At 43.1% G+C, this 20,872-nt stretch overlaps 1 protein-coding gene across 1 annotated transcript in view; it reads left to right on the forward strand.

The window, feature by feature from the left end:
• The window catches only part of gjc1 (gap junction protein gamma 1), a 29,747-nt gene extending 18,045 nt beyond the window's left edge, over nucleotides 1-11,702 (forward strand). Inside the window, exon 2 of the mRNA XM_056580519.1 lies at nucleotides 9,333-11,702. Coding sequence (XP_056436494.1) covers nucleotides 9,387-10,853 — 1,467 coding nt within the window. The 5' untranslated portion in view covers nucleotides 9,333-9,386 and the 3' untranslated portion in view covers nucleotides 10,854-11,702. The remainder of the gene's footprint in view (nucleotides 1-9,332) is intronic.
• Nucleotides 11,703-20,872: the final 9,170 nt, after the last annotated feature.

The following is a 20,872-nucleotide window of genomic DNA, read 5'->3' on the forward strand; positions in this document are numbered from 1 at the left end:
AAATAAAAGGTAGTAGTCATTTTATCATCATCACACTTCATAAAGAAGTTTAAATTAACATGACAGCAATTCAAATGACGGTCAAATAAAATCCATATCCCAACCAGCAGTTGGTGTGCTTGAAATGATTTGAATATAAATAGGATTTACATCCCTTGACTCCTTGGCAGAGCGATAGCAATCCGTTTGCCCAACAGCCGGATAAGAAGAGAGCGGAGATAGCAGCCCCAGCCCTCGTCTCAGCTGCCGTTGACGCCGGGTGGATTTACATCATTTGAACTTCTCCTTCACTTCCTCAGCTTTGCATGTCACTGTGCTATGGGGCAGGACCAGGGTAATGCGGGGTTAAAGAGATGAGAAGCAAGTTTTGTGGCCAAACTATATTAGCATATTCTAAAACAAAAAAGAGCATTATTAGTTGGACTCATTAAAGTCTAACATTGTAACGTGTTTGCCCTCGCTCCTAAGAAGTGAAGCTTATTTGACCCCAAAAACACAACCACTCCTCCTCTTCGTCCTACCCTATCACTGGCTGCCCCCCCCCCCCCCCCCCGCTTCCTTGATACACCTCAGCAGGTGTATTACCCCCAACTCATACTCTCATGCAAACACTCATCCCCACCCCCAACCATCATGACCCAGTTTGTCAGGGGATGAGGGGTGAGAGAGAGAGAGAGAGAGAGAGAGAGAGAGAGAGAGAGAGAGAGATCCTCACGCTTGAATAAACAAACCCACACATACTGCACATGAGTGTGTGTGTGTGGTCGAGTGTTTTCTTGTTTAAATGCTGCGGGTAGTTTTAGGTCAAGGCTCTTTAAAGTTATAGGAGGTTAAGGCCCCGTCCACACGGGCGAAAACTGTCCTTTCCCCTCGGCTTTCCTTTGAGGCGTTTCAGGAATATCTCGGTAAAGACAGACTCATTGCGAAAACGCATCGAGCTGTAGAAACGCTGTAGTACATATTCAAGGCGCTGGTTCTCCACAAAAAAAAGTGGAGCGCATCAAGCCTACGCGCATCAAGCCTACGCGCATCTAGCCTACGCGCATCCAGCCTGCGAGCTGTATCCAAACATTCAGTCGAGTCAACTTTGTCATAAAATCCTCCCCATGCATCCTTGCAACTGTTGTAATACTTATAGAGAAAGTGACCCCACAATTTCAGCTGGAATTTGAAACTATAGCCGTTTTCACACGTCCTCTGTCTTTTCTCCGCATTTGTACATCAGGAGGTTCGACCGTGAGGGTCATTCACACTTATTCACACTTCATGCCCGATATGCGGACATCGGTGTCGCTCAGACATCATTAGAATCAACGTGGGGTGGCTAGGGTGGTTAGGGTTAGGGTTAGGGTTAGGGCCGTGTGTTAGGGTTAGGGTTGTGTGTTAGGGTTAGGGCCGTGTGTTATGGTTAGGGTTAGGGCCGTGTGTTAGGGTTAGGGCCGTGTGTTAGGGTTAGGGTCGTGTGTTAGGGTTAGGGTCGTGTGTTAGGGTTAGGGTCGTGTGTTAGGGTTAGGGCCGTGTGTTAGGGTTAGGGTCGTGTGTTAGGGTTAGGGTCGTGTGTTAGGGTTAGGGCCGTGTGTTATGGTTAGGGTTAGGGCCGTGTGTTAGGGTTAGGGTCGTTTTGGGTCTTTCTTTTCATAGTGATGTATGAGGTCACCAAGTTCCGTTCAGTCTTCTAAAATCCAACTAAATTCAGTTTTGTGACGGATAGTGTTTTGTCAAAACTTAACTGCTCCATGAAATCCTTTTTGACAAAGCTGTAGTATCAGAGTCAGAACAAGACAAGAAGAGACGTCCCTCATTCAGATTTTTGCGCATCTCAAATATATCTGCTAAGTTCTAAACCAAGAGGCTTACACAGCCCCAAGGCAAAGCAGAGATTGGGAAATGCACTTTGAAAACCGTTTCACTCTGGTTTGTCTTCGCTCAACGAGTTCCCTTTCTGTCTAGTGGGAGATGCTGGCACTGCACTAGCACCCAAATCCCAATCGTCATCGTCAAGGTATGAGCTGACAGCTTCAGAAGCCCCTCCATGCTCAGTGCCATGCTTGTTTTTGCCATATTCGCAGAAGGTAAAAAATACTTTAAATATATAACCAAGCTTCAGGGAAGGGGGGAAGGGTGACTTTCCCTGTCTGATTACTGGGAGTTTCAACTGCCTGCTCTCTAACCACTGCCGTACAGTTGAAGTCAAGTTCAAGTTAGCATCAGTGACCCTAGAACTTAGGTCCCCCCAGCCAAGGCAAAGGCCAATAAGCTTTGTGGAGCTCTTCAGGTACTGTGTGTGTGTGTGTGTGTGTGTGTGTGTGTGTGTGTGTGTGTGTGTGTGTGTGTGTGTGTGTGTGTGTGTGTGTGTGTGTGTGTGTGTGTGTGTGTGTGTGTGTGTGTGTGTGTGTGTGTGTGTGTGTGTGTGTGTGTGTGTGTACTTGTGCATATTTCTTTAGTCTGAACTGGGGGACTGATGGAGTATACCATTGGAATATCTGTTATAGTTTTACTTGAGAACAATAGCTGGCCAAGTCCAAAGTGTCATTATTTAGTAGGGCTGGCCCCATTACTTAGTTTCAAGCTTCGGATATTCTTTTTCGAACGCATTCTCCTTCGAAAAAAAGAAAGAAAAAGTTTGTTCATAGTGAGTATTGCGTATGCAATCAAGATCCACAAATACACCTTTTTTACTTTCAACTAAAATACATCCACAGCACTTACTTACAGTTGAAGAACAGAACAGTTCACACGACATGTGAACTCGTCTACACGCATCTGTGGATCTCTTTGAGTTTTGTCCAATGTGTACTGCAGCAGATCCGTTCAATAAAAAGGTCTGCAAAATCTGGACGCATACATAGCATAAACCTGTTGATGGTGACATGCATGTTAAAGGAAGTGAGGTGTAACTCGCAGAAGACAATTCATATTACGTGAATTGACATGATCATTTTGAAAGTGGCTCGCAAGCCGAAAAAGTGTGGGCACCCCTGGTTTAGATGTCGTGGCAACACGCACCCAGGGGGTATATATATATTTATGCATCGTGACATATTCGTGTAGATTTCCACTTGAATATGTCACGATGCATAAATATCTATAGTTTACTTGTGTTTTGTAAAATGCTATCCACACTCACTTTCAGAACAGCTTACGAGATGTGAAATTTTCTGTACGCATTTGTGGATCATTGAGTCTTTGTCCAATGTGTACCATAGCCGAGCTGCAAAATCTGGCCCAAAAAATAATACTTTGAAGCCACAAGTAAAAAATGTGGATCCTGATTACAAAGCAAGAGTGAATATTTTTTGTGGATTGCGGTACACGCAAGGTGCATCGTCTTCTGTAGGTTATGCATATTAAAGTCTTGCGCATTCACATTTTACAGCTCTACAGTGGAACATATTGGACAAATAGCCACAAAGAAAATGACAAGAGCCAATGCATCCACAAATGAGTCAGATTTAGTGTGGATTTAAATTTACAAGACACAGGTGGGCATTATGCATTTGTGGATCATGTAATATCCGTGTGAATAACATTTTACGACTCACAAGCAAAAAATGCACTTGTGGATCGCTATATCCGTGTGGATATGATTTTACGAGGCACAACTTGCAAATATTTGTGGATCGTGGTACATAAAAGGCAGGGAAAGTAGGAAAACTCTCTGAAAAGTTTAACCATTGACATAATTGGTCCGAAAGCAATATCCCTGACCGAGGAGATCAATGGTTGAACTTTTTTGTTTTAGACTGAGATTTCATAGCACCAGTAAGAAGCGTTACTCTAATATTAGAAATAAAGAACCAAGCTTGACGATTCCCCTATTCACAGTTCTATCGGGCAACGTGGTATACTTTATATGTCATAGGTGTGGCTGGATTTGTGTTGCTCACCAAGCCTTCTACTGAGCAGTCATCTGTGGATACTAGTTATATCATTTTTATTTAAAAATGTTTTTTAAAAAAAAGCTTTTTACTTGAGGAGACATCCCCTGCAAGCAAATTAGGCTAATTATCACTTATACAGCCCGGTTTGTATCCATTTGTATGCTCATTATCTATTATATTATATATTATTATGTGTGTGTTTGTGTGTGTGTGTGTGTGTGTGTGTGTGTGTGTGTGTGTGTGTGTGTGTGTGTGTGTGTGTGTGTGTGTGTGTGCGCGCGCGCGCGTGCGTGCGTGCGTGCGTGCGTGCGTGCGTGCGTGTGTGTGTGTGTGTGCTTTTTTGTTTGTGCAAGTGTGTGTTTACCTACACAAAGACACTCCAGAATAAATTTGTAGATACAACTTGTCTTTTGTTCGCTTTGAACTCATAAAGTGGTAAAAATCCAAACCGAACACAAGCAGGGAGCCAGCTGGGGATGTGGAGGGAGACCGGGAGGCAGCTTTTATTTTTTTATTCATCTCATTATCTTATAGTCTGAATTAATTGCAGGGTTATGTAATGTTTTGAATGTAGTTGTTTTTCAATCTTCTTTTTCAAAAATCCCTTTTTTTATTATTTTTTTCAACCGGACAAAGATGATTTTGGATGATTAATACGAACAGGTCATGAACGGATTTCAAAAGTGTGCTTTATAAGGAGTTCTTGGTTTTCCATGGTCAGCATAATTTTGACATTAGTAGCTAACACATTCTTTCTGGGGTTTATGGCTGGGGTTTATGGTTAGTGTTAGGGGGATTGTAAAAATTGATTAATGTATTGTGATGTATCGAGGGTAAACTGACCATTGAACTCCATTTGGAATTGAGCTGAAGGTGCTTGGTGCATTGGTTCTATTGTATAAATTCAAATAGAATAAAAAAGAAAATCGAATTAATATGATTTTTTCCCATCCTTTGGTATTGATGGATTCAAACCTATCTGAATTAACTATTTATTACATTATAAATATATTCAACTATTCGTCATTCATAGGGTTAGGTTTGTTTGTGTGTGTGTGTGTGTGTGTGTGTGTGTGTGTGTGTGTGTGTGTGTGTGTGTGTGTGTGTGTGTGTGTGTGTGTGTGTGTTTGTGTGTGTGTGTGTGTGTGTGTGTGTGTGTGTGTGTGTGTGTGTGTGTGTGTGTGTGTGTGTGTGTGTGTGTGTGTGTGTGTGTGTGTGTGTGTGTGTGTGTCTGTGTGTGTGTGTGTGTGGTTGAGGAGGGATGCTAGCTGTTGATGGGAGAAGGGGATCCCTCCAGTGATGCAGCATAGAGTTGTGATTACTGTCTGTTAGTGTTAGCGTTAGCTTTCGCCCCTTGGATCCAGCCCGGGTGACTCTGTGTCCTTGTCTCTTGGTTCTCCTGGGGTCTGGTTTGGCCCGTGAGTTAAGCTTGCCAGCCAGACCCATCATATGTGACGATAACAATCAAACAGCGACAGTGGCCACCGTTAGCTCATGCTAAACCAATCGCTAATCTCCAAAATGCTTCCTGAGCCACGTTCTGTAGCCTGTCTCCTGTTGTGTAACACAGACAATCACACTGTCTCTGTCTAACTGATGTTGTGTAACACTGACCACCACACTGTCTTATTGATGTTGTGTAACACTGACCACCACACTGTCGTATTGATGTTGTGTAATACCAGCCACAACACTGTCTGTCTTATTGATGTTGTGTAATACCAGCCACAACACTGTCTGTCTTATTGATGTTGTGTAACACTGACCACCACACTGTCGTATTGATGTTGTGTAATACCAGCCACAACACTGTCTGTCTTATTGATGTTGTGTAACACTGACCACCACACTGTCGTATTGATGTTGTGTAATACCAGCCACAACACTGTCTGTCTTATTGATGTTGTGTAACACTGACCACCACACTGTCGTATTGATGTTGTGTAATACCAGCCACAACACTGTCTGTCTTATTGATGTTGTGTAACACTGACCACCACACTGTCTTATTGATTTTGTGTAATACCAGCCACAACACTGTCTGTCTTAGTGATGGTGAAAAATATTCTGCTAATCTTACGTTCTTGCTTAATATTTGGATTATATGTTGGTGTGTGTGTGTGTTTCAATGTGTGTGTTTGAAGGTGTGTGTTTAATTTTGTGTATGTGTGTGCATGTGTAAATGTGTATTTACACATGCATGTGTATGTATTTGTGTTTAAATCTGTGTGTTTGTGTGTGTGTGTGTGTGTGTGTGTGTGTGTGTGTGTGTGTGTGTGTGTGTGTGTGTGTGTGTGTGTGTGTGTGTGTGTGTGTGTGTGTGTGTGTGTGTGTGTGTGTGTGTGTGTGTGTGTGTGTGTTGAGGCAGGGTGACTCAGCCAGTTAACTTTAATTCACTGAGTCAGCTCCTTACCTCTAACCTCCCCACCGGGTCCCACTGACATCGCTCGGACCAGAAAGCTAGATTTCAGGTTAGAGTGAGTGACCACAGGTAGTGGCTCCCGCTGCAGCGCAGGAAGCCAGGCCTCTAGGAGCCCTCTGATTGGAGGAGCCAAAGACATGGCTAATGCTGCCTTCAAGTCTCGATCAGGATGGATGAATGGATGTAGCAGAGAGCATTGCATGACCCTTTGAATATACCCAGAACAGTTTTTTTGTAATTATTTAAGGAATTGTACAAGTAATTGTTTGCACGCAAATATATTGGTTATTATTGATTAATATATTTATATTATTATTACTATTATTATTATAAGTTATTATCAGTGAGTCTTATGGGAAAGTATTAATAAATGGAAAAGAAAACAGAAATAATAGAAAACGGTTACACAAAGTGAAGTAACTGTACCGAAACAAGATAACTGCAGTGTTTCCCAAACTTTCTATCTGGGGCACCATTTTTTTTGAATGACAAACCATCGCGACCCAATTCATAATAGGCCTTATCAATAACTCGTGAGAAGAACGAATTTGTGCATAATTTAACATTGCTGACCATTTTTACTGCCATTTCCGCATCACCTTATACATGATCTTTGTTTTGTGAACCTGTTATTTAAAACATAATGCACGTTTCAAATACTCATTGTTGTTATTTCCCCTCATTAGTAAAACAAACACTATGTACGCTAGCCTTTCAAACTATTTTCAATATATAAGTATAATTATTAAAACAATACGAACATTCAGTACTATCAAAAACATACTTCTTGTTGAATGTTTTTTAAATGCTCATGCCAAACATGTAGGATTGTGTTTAAGTGCAGCTATTGTTATCAAACCGGCCTTGTTGTTATCAACAATCAACTCCCATACCTCCCTGTCTTACTCTACATTAAAAATTAAAAACCTTTGTTCATGAGATGACGCTGGACTGGCCAGAGAGGGCAACAAAACACTGTCCTCCACTGTTTTCTGTGATGTGAACGTACACGGCATGTTCCTAAGCACACTGTATTACACACAATGGTGCACACACGCTCACTCGCACATGCACTTGCACACTCACTCATTCACAAAAGCACACACACACACAAACACATGCTTACACAGAGACACCCACAAACCTGCACAGATTAAACAAAGAAGACTTGAGATCTCTTCATCCTCCGAGCCGAGGGATGTCATGTCCTAATACGGTCAGAAACTTCCTTACTAGACATGTTTTATGGCAAGCAGCGTAGCATTCCTTGTCCTTCCTCCTTGTCCTCCTTCTGTCTGGGACAAAGAGCAGGAGGGGCGAAGGCCCCTTGCTTCTACTTCTACGAGCCCCCCCTCTCCGTCTGAAATAAGCCTTTAACCACTGCAGCTAGGGGAGGAGGAAGGCAACACACACACACACACACACACACACACACACACGCATACATACACACAAACTATCAAATGCATTTGAGAACAAATTACACTATGCATGTACATATATTTTAAATCTACACACATGCATACACACGCACATTTGCGCACACATACTAGCACAAGTACAAGCAAACATAACATACCCACGTGCACATATAATCACACCAACACACATATCCTATGATAAGGTCCACAATGAAGGCCCCTTCCATCCATGTATCCAACATTTTGGCTGGGTGAGGAAGGAAAGTTTGGAGTCATCTTAGTATCTCCAATGACTATCTCCTGGTTCGGCTCTGCTGTGACTTCTGGCTCCAGCGGTCCGTGCACAGCCACCTGTTGTTCCTTCTGGTGGAACTGGACCGCCCAGCGCTGGCCCACATAGTCATGTTCCATCCTCAGATACACTTGTGAGCATACATGCATTGACACCGACAGGCAAGAGCACACGCAGACACACACACATTTCCATGTATGCGAGTCACACAAGCATGGACACACACCGACACACAGCCGCCCACATACATACACAAACACAAACACACACACGTGTTTATTCACATACATGTGCACAGATATGTAAGCACACACAAAAGGCATACAGTATAGTGTGCTATACAGTCACCTTCCACCCATAGAACATCCACAAAACTTTACTTAATACAATCCTGAAAAAGGCATCGCATCCAGAAGAAGGCTCAGTAAGAGGATTTATTTCTTCCCAAGAAAAAGAAAGAGGGTGTGAAATAAAACTGGGTGCGTGTTTGATGATAGCTCACTTCCTTGCGGGATTATGTCGCTCTTCTGTGCCGTGTGATGGCATTTTTACACTGATCCTCATCCCTTCATGCCCTAATGCCTAAACCTTAAAGCTGTTGGATGGGTTTAGACAAAGTTACACTTTTATGGAGTCATGGGGGAATGAAGGCACAAATGTTCAGGATAAATGAAAAATGTATGCTATTGGAGAGCCCAAATACCGATGAATCTACTTGCTTGTTTTATATCCCCATTGCTGACTTTACCCATGTTCATGACCAAACTGCGATTTATTCCATCTCAGGTTGAAAACCAAGGAAAAGCTATTTTTGCCTTTATGTATGTAAGATATTCTGGAGTTCTCATTAACCTTTTCTTTCTTTCTCTCTCTCTCTCCTCCCCCCCCCTCTCTCTCTCTCTCCCCCCCCCCCCCCCTCTCTCTCTCTCTCTCTCTCTCTCCCCCCCCCCCCCCCTCTCTCTCTCTCTCTCTCTCTCTCTCTCTCTCCTCCCCCCCCCCCCCCTCTCTCTCTCTCTCTCTCTCTCCTCCCCCCCCCCCTCTCTCTCTCTCTCTCTCCTCCCCCCCCCCCCCTCTCTCTCTCTCTCTCTCTCTCTCTCTCCTCCCCCCCCCTCTCTCTCTCTCTCTCTCTCTCTCTCTCTCTCTCTCTCTCCTCCCCCCCCCTCTCTCTCTCTCTCCCCCCCCCCCCCCCTCTCTCTCTCTCTCTCTCCTCTCCCCCCCCCCCCCTCTCTCTCTCTCTCTCTCTCTCTCTCTCTCTCTCTCTCTCTCTCTCTCTCCATCTCCCTCTCTCCCTCCATCTCCCTTCTCCCTGTGGGCAGAGTCTGTGAGCAGGCCAGAGAGGGACCCTGTCTGCCCCACTGTCCAGCGACACCATGAGCTGGAGCTTCCTCACGCGGCTGCTGGAGGAGATCCACAACCACTCCACCTTCGTGGGGAAGCTGTGGCTCACCGTGCTCATCGTCTTCCGCATTGTGCTCACGGCCGTCGGAGGCGAGTCCATCTACTACGACGAGCAGAGCAAGTTCATCTGCAACTCGGGCCAGCCGGGCTGCGAGAACGTCTGCTACGACGCCTTTGCCCCGCTCTCTCATGTGCGCTTCTGGGTCTTCCAGATCATCCTGGTGGCCATGCCCTCCCTCATGTACATGGGCTACGCCGTCAACAAGATCGCCCGCGCGGACGAGGCCAAGGGAGGCACCGGCGCCGCGGCTGTCAGGACCGCCGTCGGGGCGTCCGGGGGCTACACCCACCGGAAGCCCCGCAAGATCTGTTTCGGGGCACGGCAGCACCGGGGCATTGAAGAGGCAGAGGAGGACCACGAGGACGACCCCATGATCTACGAGGTTCCCGAAATTGAGCCGCCACATCGGCCGCGGGACCCTTTGCAGCCCACTCCCAGGCCCAAGATCCGCCACGACGGCCGCACACGCATCCGGGACGAGGGGCTGATGCGCATCTATGTGTTGCAGCTGGTGACCCGTACCGTCCTGGAGGCAGGCTTCCTGGCGGGGCAGTACCTGCTGTACGGGTTTCGCGTGGCGCCCGTGTTTGTGTGCTCGGGCGAGCCCTGCCCCCATAGCGTGGACTGCTTTGTGTCGCGTCCGACCGAGAAAACCATCTTCCTGCGCATCATGTACGGCGTCACCGTGCTCTGCCTCACGCTCAACATCTGGGAAATGCTGCACCTCGGCGTCGGATCCATCTGCGACATCCTGCGACGCCGGCGCTGCCCGCCCCCGGAGGACGAGTACCAGCTGGGTCTGCTCGGCACCATTGGAGCCAGCGAGGGGTCTGTGGGCGTCTCGGGTCCCGAGGCCGGCGAGGGCGAAGGACCGGTTGGGGAGGGCGGTGCGGACTACATCGGATACCCATTCTCCTGGAACACCCCGTCGGCACCCCCGGGATATAACATCGTAGTGAAGCCGGAGCAGATCCCGTACACGGATCTCAGCAACGCTAAGATGGCGTGCAAGCAGAACCGGGAGAACATCGCCCAGGAGGAGCAGCAGCAGTTCGGCAGCAACGAGGACAACTTCCCCACCGGAGGGGAGGCTCGCGTGGCGCTGAACAAGGACATGATCCAGCAGGCTCACGATCAGCTGGAGGCCGCCATCCAGGCCTACAGTCAGCAGCACTGTGTGGAGGATCTGCCTGGAGAACACAGGGACGATAAGCCTCGCAGTAACATTATTCAGACCCAGCCCCCGCCCCCGATGCAGCCCCAGAAGGAGCGGAAACAACGGTCCAAACACGGCAAGGGAGGCAGCACCGGCGGATGTAGCAGCAGCAACAGTAGCAGCAGTAAGTCAGCAGAGGGGAAGCCCTCTGTGTGGATTTAAGGCTAGAATACTCGATACACATTAACAGAACTAGAACTAGCAATGTCTGTACTGGATGGGATGCCGAATGAGTTTAAGACTTCTTTGGATAGTAAAATGCTGTAGTGCCTTAGAGAATCCTGCCAGCTGGAGAATCTTTGTCCTGCCACTTACTAACTTGAAACATTGCACCAAACACAAACTATCTGTTGTTTACATGTCTCTTGTTCTTCTGGTGTTAGTACAGATTCTGGGCATCTGTTCAGTTGTTGTCCCTGTGTTCTTGGGAACTTACCCTTATATGTGCAATTTGGATAAAGGCTTTGGCTCAGCCCAATTCCTGGCTGGCTCGTCTTGGGCCTAAATGACACATTTAGAATCTCACCGCATTATAACTTGGGTATATCATCATAATCATCCAAATACATTGAAATGCTATATCATTGCAATGCCCTGGTTTGATGAATTGCCGGTGATAGTGCATCGACTTGAAATTGGAACCTTATTACAGTGCAAAGGCAATAAAGGGCAGTGTGAACACAATGCAATGAGAAGGCCCAAAGCGAAGACCTCATGATAGAAGGGTTGTCACGCCCCCTGAAGGCTCTTCCGTCCTTCTTCTGTCACTCTCTTGCTCCAATGTCCAGTCTGCAATGATATTATTATGTGGTCACTTTGATTTTGATTGTGTTTTTGTGAATGTTAAGTGCATATTTACACAAAACTTTGCTATACCAGCCTGCCACTCAGGATCAGTTGAGTTGGTGGAGCGAGACAGAAATACTAGCTTCTGTTTTCTTTTCAGAGAACATGGTGCAATCCCTGTTAAATGATTTAAAGAAGTTCAACTTCACTGTATTTGTAATTGTGTTTCTGGATTTATATAAAAATACAAATCCAAATACAGTGAAGTTGAACTTCTTTAAATCAGAAGTTCAACTTCACTGTATTTGTAAATGTGTTTTACAAATAGAGTGAAGTTGAACTTCCCTCAATATATATATATATATATATATATATATATATATATATATTTTTTTTATTTTATTTTTTTTGGCTCTATGCTGAATTATGCAAGGTTTCTCATGCTCGACCAGTGTTTCATCTGCCTTGTACTTCACTGTCCCCTGCTGGCGCATTTTATAGAGTATCCACTCCAAGAGAAGCCAGTTGCAAATATTTAGACTACCTGAATCCAACTACATATTCGCAGTTTGAGCATTACTTTGAATTGACGAGCCTTATGTCTTTCAAGGTCTCCAAAGTGACGTTAGTGCTCATTGTACATGACAGCAAAAGTAAAACATTTGTATTTTGTTCTTAAAGCCATGGCAACAATATCAGTGAGACGAAACAGTCAGTGCCAAGATATTGCTCTGGGTTACTCTGTAGCCTGGTTGGGTGTAGCTTTGGAATATTGTGGCCATACGTATCCACTTGTGAAAAGTAATGCCTATATGAAAGACCTTTAATTTTAAAGCAACCGAATGGTTTTCGTGCAATGTGTTGTCATTTGTATTGGAATTTTGTAAGAAAAAAATATTTGGGATTCAAATTTCCTTCCCGAATTTCTTTACAGGTTTGTGTTCGACTGGCATCTAGTGGGGATATGCAGATTGCCACCAGCTGAATACCCCCCACTCACTTTTCCAAAAGACCTCTGAAGAATAGGCCTAAGTGCCGCCTCTGAGGCACCCAGTTCCCTCGGTCAAATGTCTATGGGAAATAACACAGGGTTTTTGAATGATCGTACATAACAAACTCTGTAGGTAGCAAAGAAGAAAAAGCTGCATCACGTTTTGAACTTCATACTTTTACCATCTCGTTTTCCACCAGGGTTTTTGGTTTGTCCGTGCCATTAAAGTAGTAAACGATTATTAATGCTACTTTAATTGCACCAACAATCTAAAAACGCAGTCGAAACTAGATGGAAAAAGTGTGTAGTTCAAAACGTGACGCAGCTTATACTTCTTCGCCACGTACAGAGTTTGTTGTTGATGTACGATCATTCGAAAAACCCATGTTATTTCCCATAGACATTTGACAGAGGGAACCGCAGCCTCGGAGGCAGGACTTATTCTTCAGAGGTCTAAAGACTAGAGCACCAATTATTTCGGAAAGAATGTGCAGTGTACGGTAGTCAATGGCAAGGGAAAAATCGTATTTTGATTGTTTGAATTGTGCCGCGAACTATAACCTAGGTTATTGACTTAAAAAATGATATTGCCGTTCAAGAAAGTCGCACTTCGTCATAACACTATTGCGTTATATTTTTTGACGTCATTAGAAAGACTACACACCCAAAGTCGCATAAATGCAGTCATAACTTTCTGAAGCTAAAGTTTTTTCTGCTGAATTTAGGCGTTTGGGGAAGCCTGTACTGTACTAGTTTCTAAGGAGCCGGTAGGTATTAAATAATGATCGTCTACAACAATATCGAGTAGCATAGTGTCAAGCGATGAGGTTCCTTGATCGATTCATTATTTGTATTTAGTTATTAAGTAAAACTATAGGTCATATATCGATTTTGAAAACGAGAAGACTAAAAACCGACTCCTGTGTATGGGTTTCTCTGTTCTTGGCTACTGTAGAAACAATGCGGTGCAACATGGCTGGCTCTGTGGGGGGCCGCTTCCTAGGTAGCTATAAAGGGCTCATTCAGAGGTCATGTAAACGCAACGATTATTAATTTCATGGGATTATACGCTAACTTAAAACCTACTTATGAATATTATATTTAATTTCTCTCCGAGTCCGTTCCACTAGATGCCACTACATTCTACACACCGCACCTCCAAGTAAACAAAAAAAATAATTATTGAAAGCATTTCTTTAAAAGGTAATTTGGGTATTGAGTATTGTGTTTTCAATTGCCTTTTGATTGTATAAAATATGACATATTATATTTTTCTAATCAGTAGTCTACATGAAATTAATGATATCCACGTTACTTGCTGAACTTTCCTCCCAGTGTGTTTTAACAGTATTTACCTGCCTGGGGCTGTCCTTCTGTAAACCCTGTACAATGTTTCTAACTATTTTATGTGGGGACAAATACATAATAAAATAGTTTGTAGAAATGATGGGAATATTACAAAATAAAGCCATTTAAACCCATTTTAACGTATATGCGGGGAGAGGTTTCAGAATGCTGAACAGTGTCAAATCGAAGGAGAAAGAAGGTATTTACCATTTCACATTGAAGAGTTAAAAACGTCTTCAGCTAAGGGCTGCCAATTCTGCAATCTACTCTTGCTCAAAGCAGTCATTGATGACATTGACTCACTGTACTTTAAACTCAATCCAAGAGATTTCTTGACACAGAACCGCCCCCACTTTGTGGGGTATTACTACCTTTGGAATATGATGGGGGTGTTACTACCTTTGGAATAAACTCTGCATCCGGCTGGCAAGAGACAGCTGGGCGATACGAGGAGGGCAAGCTGTTTCTGTGGTGATACCAGGGATGCATACTTAGGTGAAGGGCCAATTGAGGAGGATAACTCAAAGTCCAATCTGCTCTCCACCTCTTATGGGTACAAAACAGTGTGGTCTATATGGACCGCATTATAGCCAACACCATTATAGGTTGTGAAGTTTGGGTGGCTGGATGGATGGTGGGGGATGGTAGGTCAGTTTAACCGAGTCAGCCTTGTTTTTCTGTTGTGTGAAGTTGTTGTGTAATTCTCCTATTTTTCTCCCCCCTGAGTGACAGTGCTAAAACTGAAGAGCAAGTCAACTATTGACTATGCACACACCCAATTAGGGGTAAGTGGAATAGTGGGAAAGTTTATCCTGAAATAAAATGCATGTCTTTCACCAGTACGGATCTAGAGGCAAGATCTATCTGATTTTGAATATCAGGGATTAGACTTTACCCATAACCAGCATGTGTTGTCAGTGTCAATGTAAATATTATTCAAAAGGAGAGATACTCGTTCTGGTGTAGGCCTATGCTCTCAACTTTCCAGATGTCATTTATCAGCGATGTAAAAAATCAATAAACTGTATAATACGTGCTTAGGTGTTTTTATATGACATTATTTTTTACTATTTAAGATTAATTTCGGTTCTGAGAATACCGCTGAAATGTTGCAAAAATAGCTTACGTTTAGTGTTTTCATATTTGTATACATTATGTGCCAATTATGTTGCTGAATTTTGGATGCATGCTAAAGAACAACTTTCCTATGAAAAATAATAAATTGATAAAAAAAAAACGATTGACCTATTTATATTTTGTCGGTTCTTGGTACTTAGCCTGGAGAATGAGGAGTGTAAATGGAACTCGTTATGCCTCACACACGACCAGACGGCAACGTTGCCTATAAGTCGCCATTTGGACATGGCAAAATTACCTTCTGGCAACATTGCCGCGACGCAGTGGCTTGGTAATTTTGCTAACATTGCCACTTGGGAGAGTGAGTGGCGTTGCCACAACCTAGCCTTTAGGAAGTTGCCATCAAGTGAAATAAATACGTTGCTGCAAAGTAGTGGTGAGTCATTTCCATAAACTCTGACACAGTTGAAAAATAGCAATGAAATATATTCAGATACTGAATTGATGAATCATTGATTTTAGATGCATATACAGGGACAATTTGAAGTAAAATTCATGCCTTTCACGGATTCAAGTGAACAAACCACATTGAAGGTATACATTGGTCAACCAGGAGAGAGCATAAAGGCCTTGGAGAAGCTGAGGTGGAGAGTATAGCTAAAACAGTGACTGCTAATCAGAATCCAATCCAAACTAATATTAATGCTGTCTAGTGCAATTTTAAGTTACAAGAAAATAACAGCAGTGCACATGACCCACAGGATAAGACTGATAACTGACAATCAACCTGAGTTAATCTTAATATTCGGTAACCAAGGCTGAAATAAGGTCAAGCAATTTGAACTTGTGGGAGTGGGGTTGGGCAATGATATAATCACGGGTGTTTTGTTGAGGCTGCAACCTTGAGGTTCTGAGGTCGAGTGGCACAGTTAGCAAACCCACGATCACAAGTGCTGTGTTGCTTTGATACATTTATTTCACGTCTTGATACATGACCGCCGACTAATAAACCTTAAAACACCAGATTATCCTATTATCTTCCATTATTATATTCTTGTCCAATCACAAAACAATAATTCCACAGAACAAAAATGTTGCATGGAATTACATGAGAAAATAACCATACATTACAACACCAGCTTAGATTTTATAATTCAATTATTATTGTATTTAACAAATTATTTAATCAGAAAGTCATTAAGTGGTGCCCAAGCCATCAGTTCATGTGTCAATTAAGTGTTGCAGGGAAAATCCTCAAACATCAAGAGTAATGTCCATCACAATTTGAATGCCGTAAATTAGATATGCAACTGTCTGAACTTCCATGTGCTGGCTGCACCCAAACACAATACAGCCAAATGAGAATATGACTAGTTTACCTCAGGAATACATTGATCCCCTGGTCAAAGCACAATTACAGTGAAAACACAGCTTTCAATTAAGTTGAAACAAGAGTCAAGCAATTTAACATGAACCAATTGTCTTCACACAGACAAAAAACAAGCACGATAACCCCTTGAGATTGCTTCAAGCCCGCCAACAATAGCCAGCATTAGCCAAAATGCCTACCCCCTCACAAACATGCTTATATCAAGCCACACCAAATAGCTATTCAAGGGCTGCTTGACCTTCCTAGGCCAAACAAATTATTTCACAAAGGACCAAGAACACCAAAAGAAGATGAATACACAGCATAAACTCACATGCACACCCTAAAACTCTCCAAGGTCCAAACTCGCCTACCGTCCTTGATCAAGACCTACCACCAAAACACACAGAGAAATACTACGTAGAAAGTAAGTTAACCTATCCGAATGATTCCACTTGTACAGGTAGGCAAAGGAATAAATGCCATGACAGGAGATACGTTGAAACAACTTGGTGGCCGTATGTACAAGGCTTAAGGTGCAGCACAAATTAAATAGATTGGATTGTATACTGGTATACCATTTACTAATCTCTATCCCACTATTGACATTTTGCCTCATTAGAAGAACTATGTAAGGGGCTATTTCAAAAAATTCAAACGACAAACAAAGACTAGTCGTCATCTCCCATTTAAAACAGTGATTCACAAGGTATACAATGGACAGGGAAACACAAGTAGACCCTAAAGGTAATTGCCCCCCAGTTTTTGATCAAGCTGAAGTTGTCCTTAAGCTGCAGAGGCTGGCTCAACTGCCGCTGCTGAGTCAGGGTTGTGAAGATGTCCTGTTGCTTCAGGATGTCTCCTAAATGCTAGATCCCAGCGTCTTCAGTTTGGTCCCTTGAAAAAGAAAAAAGGTATGAATTTAATACTTTCTGTTCACACACACATATCTTATGCTGAGGAACAGTTGAATAACATATCAAGCGAAACGTAAAAGTGTGCGAGGACAGCTATACAAGAACAACTGAGTTTGACCAAATCTGTCTTGATTTTATGCCTGTAGCTCACAGCTGCACCAGATGTGAGGAGGGACCAATTAATCTCCATGCTGCCCTCTGCAGCCTGCGCAATACTTGGCAAAGAGGAGACCTAACATTGGTAATGCAGGCTTTCCTTTTTGATATAACATTTGATTAAGAGTCGATTGTCTATGCTCACCTAAATCTTATTTGGTTTTAAAGAATGCACGTGCATGGACAAACAAAGTCGATGGCACCATTTCCACAATTTGTTTTACAGTTTGTTGTTTTGTTGTAATTATATTGTTATAATTTATGACACCATTAAAAACACATGAAAAAATAATATCCCTAAAACGTGAACTGTGGTAATCGAAAATTACAGAAAGCTGCCTTTAATATTATTTTTATACAGTACGACACATGAAATAAGAATCTCAATGTCAACGTTTTATTTTATTTTAATATTTGTATTTACGCATGGTCTATTCTGTGTGGTTGAATGGAACGAAAATGAAATAGAATAACAGAAAGCTTTTTCTTACCCTTTTTTACAACCAATTAATCAACAGATGGGCACATGTTGGTAGGGCTGTGCGATGTGGGGAAAAAAACAATTTCACAATATATCATATATCTCTCGATACTTTTAAATCTCATCTGAAGGACCCCATTGAATCTCACGTTCACCCCTGGCCTTTATCGTTACAATCCCTGCAGATAGGCCTAGTATTCTTGGTGATTTCCATCAAAACATTTTACATTGTCATGCAATTGATACCCAGTACTTCCAAAGTTAGAGGTCTCGTGCAATAAAGACGGTTAAATACCCAGTACTTCCAAATTTGCCTTTGTGGGTTTTGAGACAGGAGAGAAAAGAGAGAATATACAGAAGAATTTTGAAAAAATATTATTACTAGAATAATTAGTTATAAGGTATGGTAGGTTAATTTTAATTAGCTATTTATTTTCAATGTTTGTATTTTTAATTTAAGTAGTATAGACTATTCTGATAATGATAACATTCGTGAAATCTTAAATTAGCTATAGTAGCCTACTACCATGACAACGATATCCTGGCGTTAGCTCATGTGCTAATAGCTAATGAACTAGCTAGTTAAACACTAATGTTACTCAAATGATATGTGCTTATAAGAGGACAATTACACATAATACTCAAGTCTAGTAATTGATTAAGTCAACACGAAGTATGATGAAGACAGCAAGAATAGTGTAAACTTTAGCAGGCTACTTGGCTAACTCGCCGATGGGGCTATCGGCATTGCTATAAAATGCCATTGTGAGCCAGCTGTAGCCTCTGTAACGTGATGTCACATTCATCCTGTCATCCAGAGTGAATTATGATTTAATGGGCTCCAACAGTTTTAAGATGGCATTCATTTCGCTTGCCTTTTGGATGTGCAATGACCGCAACTGTCTAATATCTACGAAATCGGACGGGAATCAACAAAGATTCCCGCCTCTGTCGCGTGCAGTCTAACGTTGCATGTATTTGTTTTAACTATAATGCTGTTGCACAAGCTTGCAATCGTAGTGCTATCACTATAAGACACGAAAAAACAACTTTGTCTAAGCAAAGGATGGCTACATACCGTAGTTTTCCGTTCCTTGCCATGTCTTCTTTTACTCCGTCAAGCAGAGTGAGTAGTGGTGTACAATAATGTGATTCTGTAATGGGAGCATCGTTTGATAGAGACAGTTGGTCTATAGATTAAATTCGCTATCTGACACACAAGAATATGGGGAGCATAATTTGATGCTTTATTATAACGTCTTTATTGGAGATCTCAGGGGTACAGAATGTGTATTTACACATGTCATCATGCGAATGCACAGAAGCACTAGGTAGCTAAATCTGATAGCAGTTGGAAGAAGGTGTTGTACCAAACTGCAAGAAGTTCATAAGCATTTGGTTAGCTATCTGTCCCTCTGTCTGCAGACAAAATTCCATTAACGGTAATCTTAACTTACCTTATTGAGGATTTCAAGCGAAAACGACCACGTATCAGTAGGTCTGGGTCTCCACCGTGAATTTGCGGGAATGGGAGTAAATAGCCTAGCTATTGGCAGCTCAATCGTAGATTGCACCTTGGTCTGGGGAGGCTGCTGTCAAGGCGTGATCAACTGCCGTAGTTAAAATGACTGTACGCAATTGGACAGTCCTTCAACCAATCAGACCAACGATGGTCTGATTGCCGTCTGCTTTCCGTCACTTCCCTGTCCTTATTGGGTTAAACCAGCCAATAGCGCAGCATGGGAAAAAGCCAGCTTGGTGATTGGCTCCAGTAAAACTGCATCGAAATCTGAAAGAAATGTATTGCTCCTCATGTATTGCTCCTCTCCATCCCCTGCTGCAGTGCAGACTGAGAATTCAATTCGACGGCAGAACGGTACCCAGTGTGAGTCTGCGATTTCTTTTTTCGTAGGATAATATTCTCGCCTCTGGTTGGAATGGCTCTCCTCCGATTGGTTATGGTTAAGGTTTGGGTTTGGGTTAACCCTAGTCTTGCAAAGCCAGACCAAACTACAGCAAGTAGACTGGAACCACGCTACCTCGAGACGTCTATCCGTGGGGAAAACTGGGCGGGCCTGTTTTTATTTCTTTGAACCAATCACAATCGTCTAGGGCGGGGCTAAGCCCGGGAAGCAGCAGCGGTGTCCATGCAAAATAGTGCCGGGGGAAATGCCAGCAACCGGAAGGGGAGGAGTAGCGGTGAAATCTAGGCAATAGACGCTGTCCACTTCCGTTCAGCCAGACTAGGTTGACCCTAACGCCTCGTGCCCACTACCTCCGTCCGTTGACTGATCCCCATTGACTTTGAATGGGGACGGACGCGCAATGCATTGTGAATCCGTGCGCTGAAGGCTCCGTCATAAAGTTGAAAAATTAAACTTTTTCGGCAGTGATGGATCCGTCATCCAATCAGATCACGTATGCAAATTAAAACACTGCGACACTACTCGGGCTGTTTCCCAATGTCAAGGAAGCATGCTCAACGGCCACCTTTTTAAGGACGCTACGTCATAGAACGCCGACAAGCACTGTTCCAATGTTGAGGACACTCGAAATTCGCGCCATTTTCACGTCTTATGTTTTTGAGAATTCAGAGATTTTTCAAGGATGCATCGCTGGATCCGAGACGAGCCAAAACTACCCACAATCCTCTGCGTTCACACGCTGCACGGGATATAAAAAATGGCAGAGGGAAAGCAGGGCATGTTCAAATGTAAGTGAAGTTATATCAAAGTTTTCAGACATATTTTGGGCCGTATCGGTTTTTATAGATTCATCATGTTAATGCAAACGATCAAGCTTAAAGACCTGTGCCACTTTTCAAACGTTTTTGCAACTTAATGATACGTTGCTATATTTTGCATGGACGTAGCTGGTGTTAAACACCACTGTCACCAATGTAAATTTACTCGCTCACAAGATTACATTATTTATGTATAGGCCTACCTATTTATGTTTGTGTTTAATCTTTTCTTTTAGGGTCAGCTCAGCAAACGGAGGCTTTTATGCACCTTAAGGTGCCCCACACCAGACGCGTATCTCGCGTACTTCGCGTAT

Source organism: Gadus chalcogrammus, chromosome 2 (assembly GCF_026213295.1).
Source record: "Gadus chalcogrammus isolate NIFS_2021 chromosome 2, NIFS_Gcha_1.0, whole genome shotgun sequence".
Taxonomy (NCBI): domain Eukaryota; kingdom Metazoa; phylum Chordata; class Actinopteri; order Gadiformes; family Gadidae; genus Gadus; species Gadus chalcogrammus.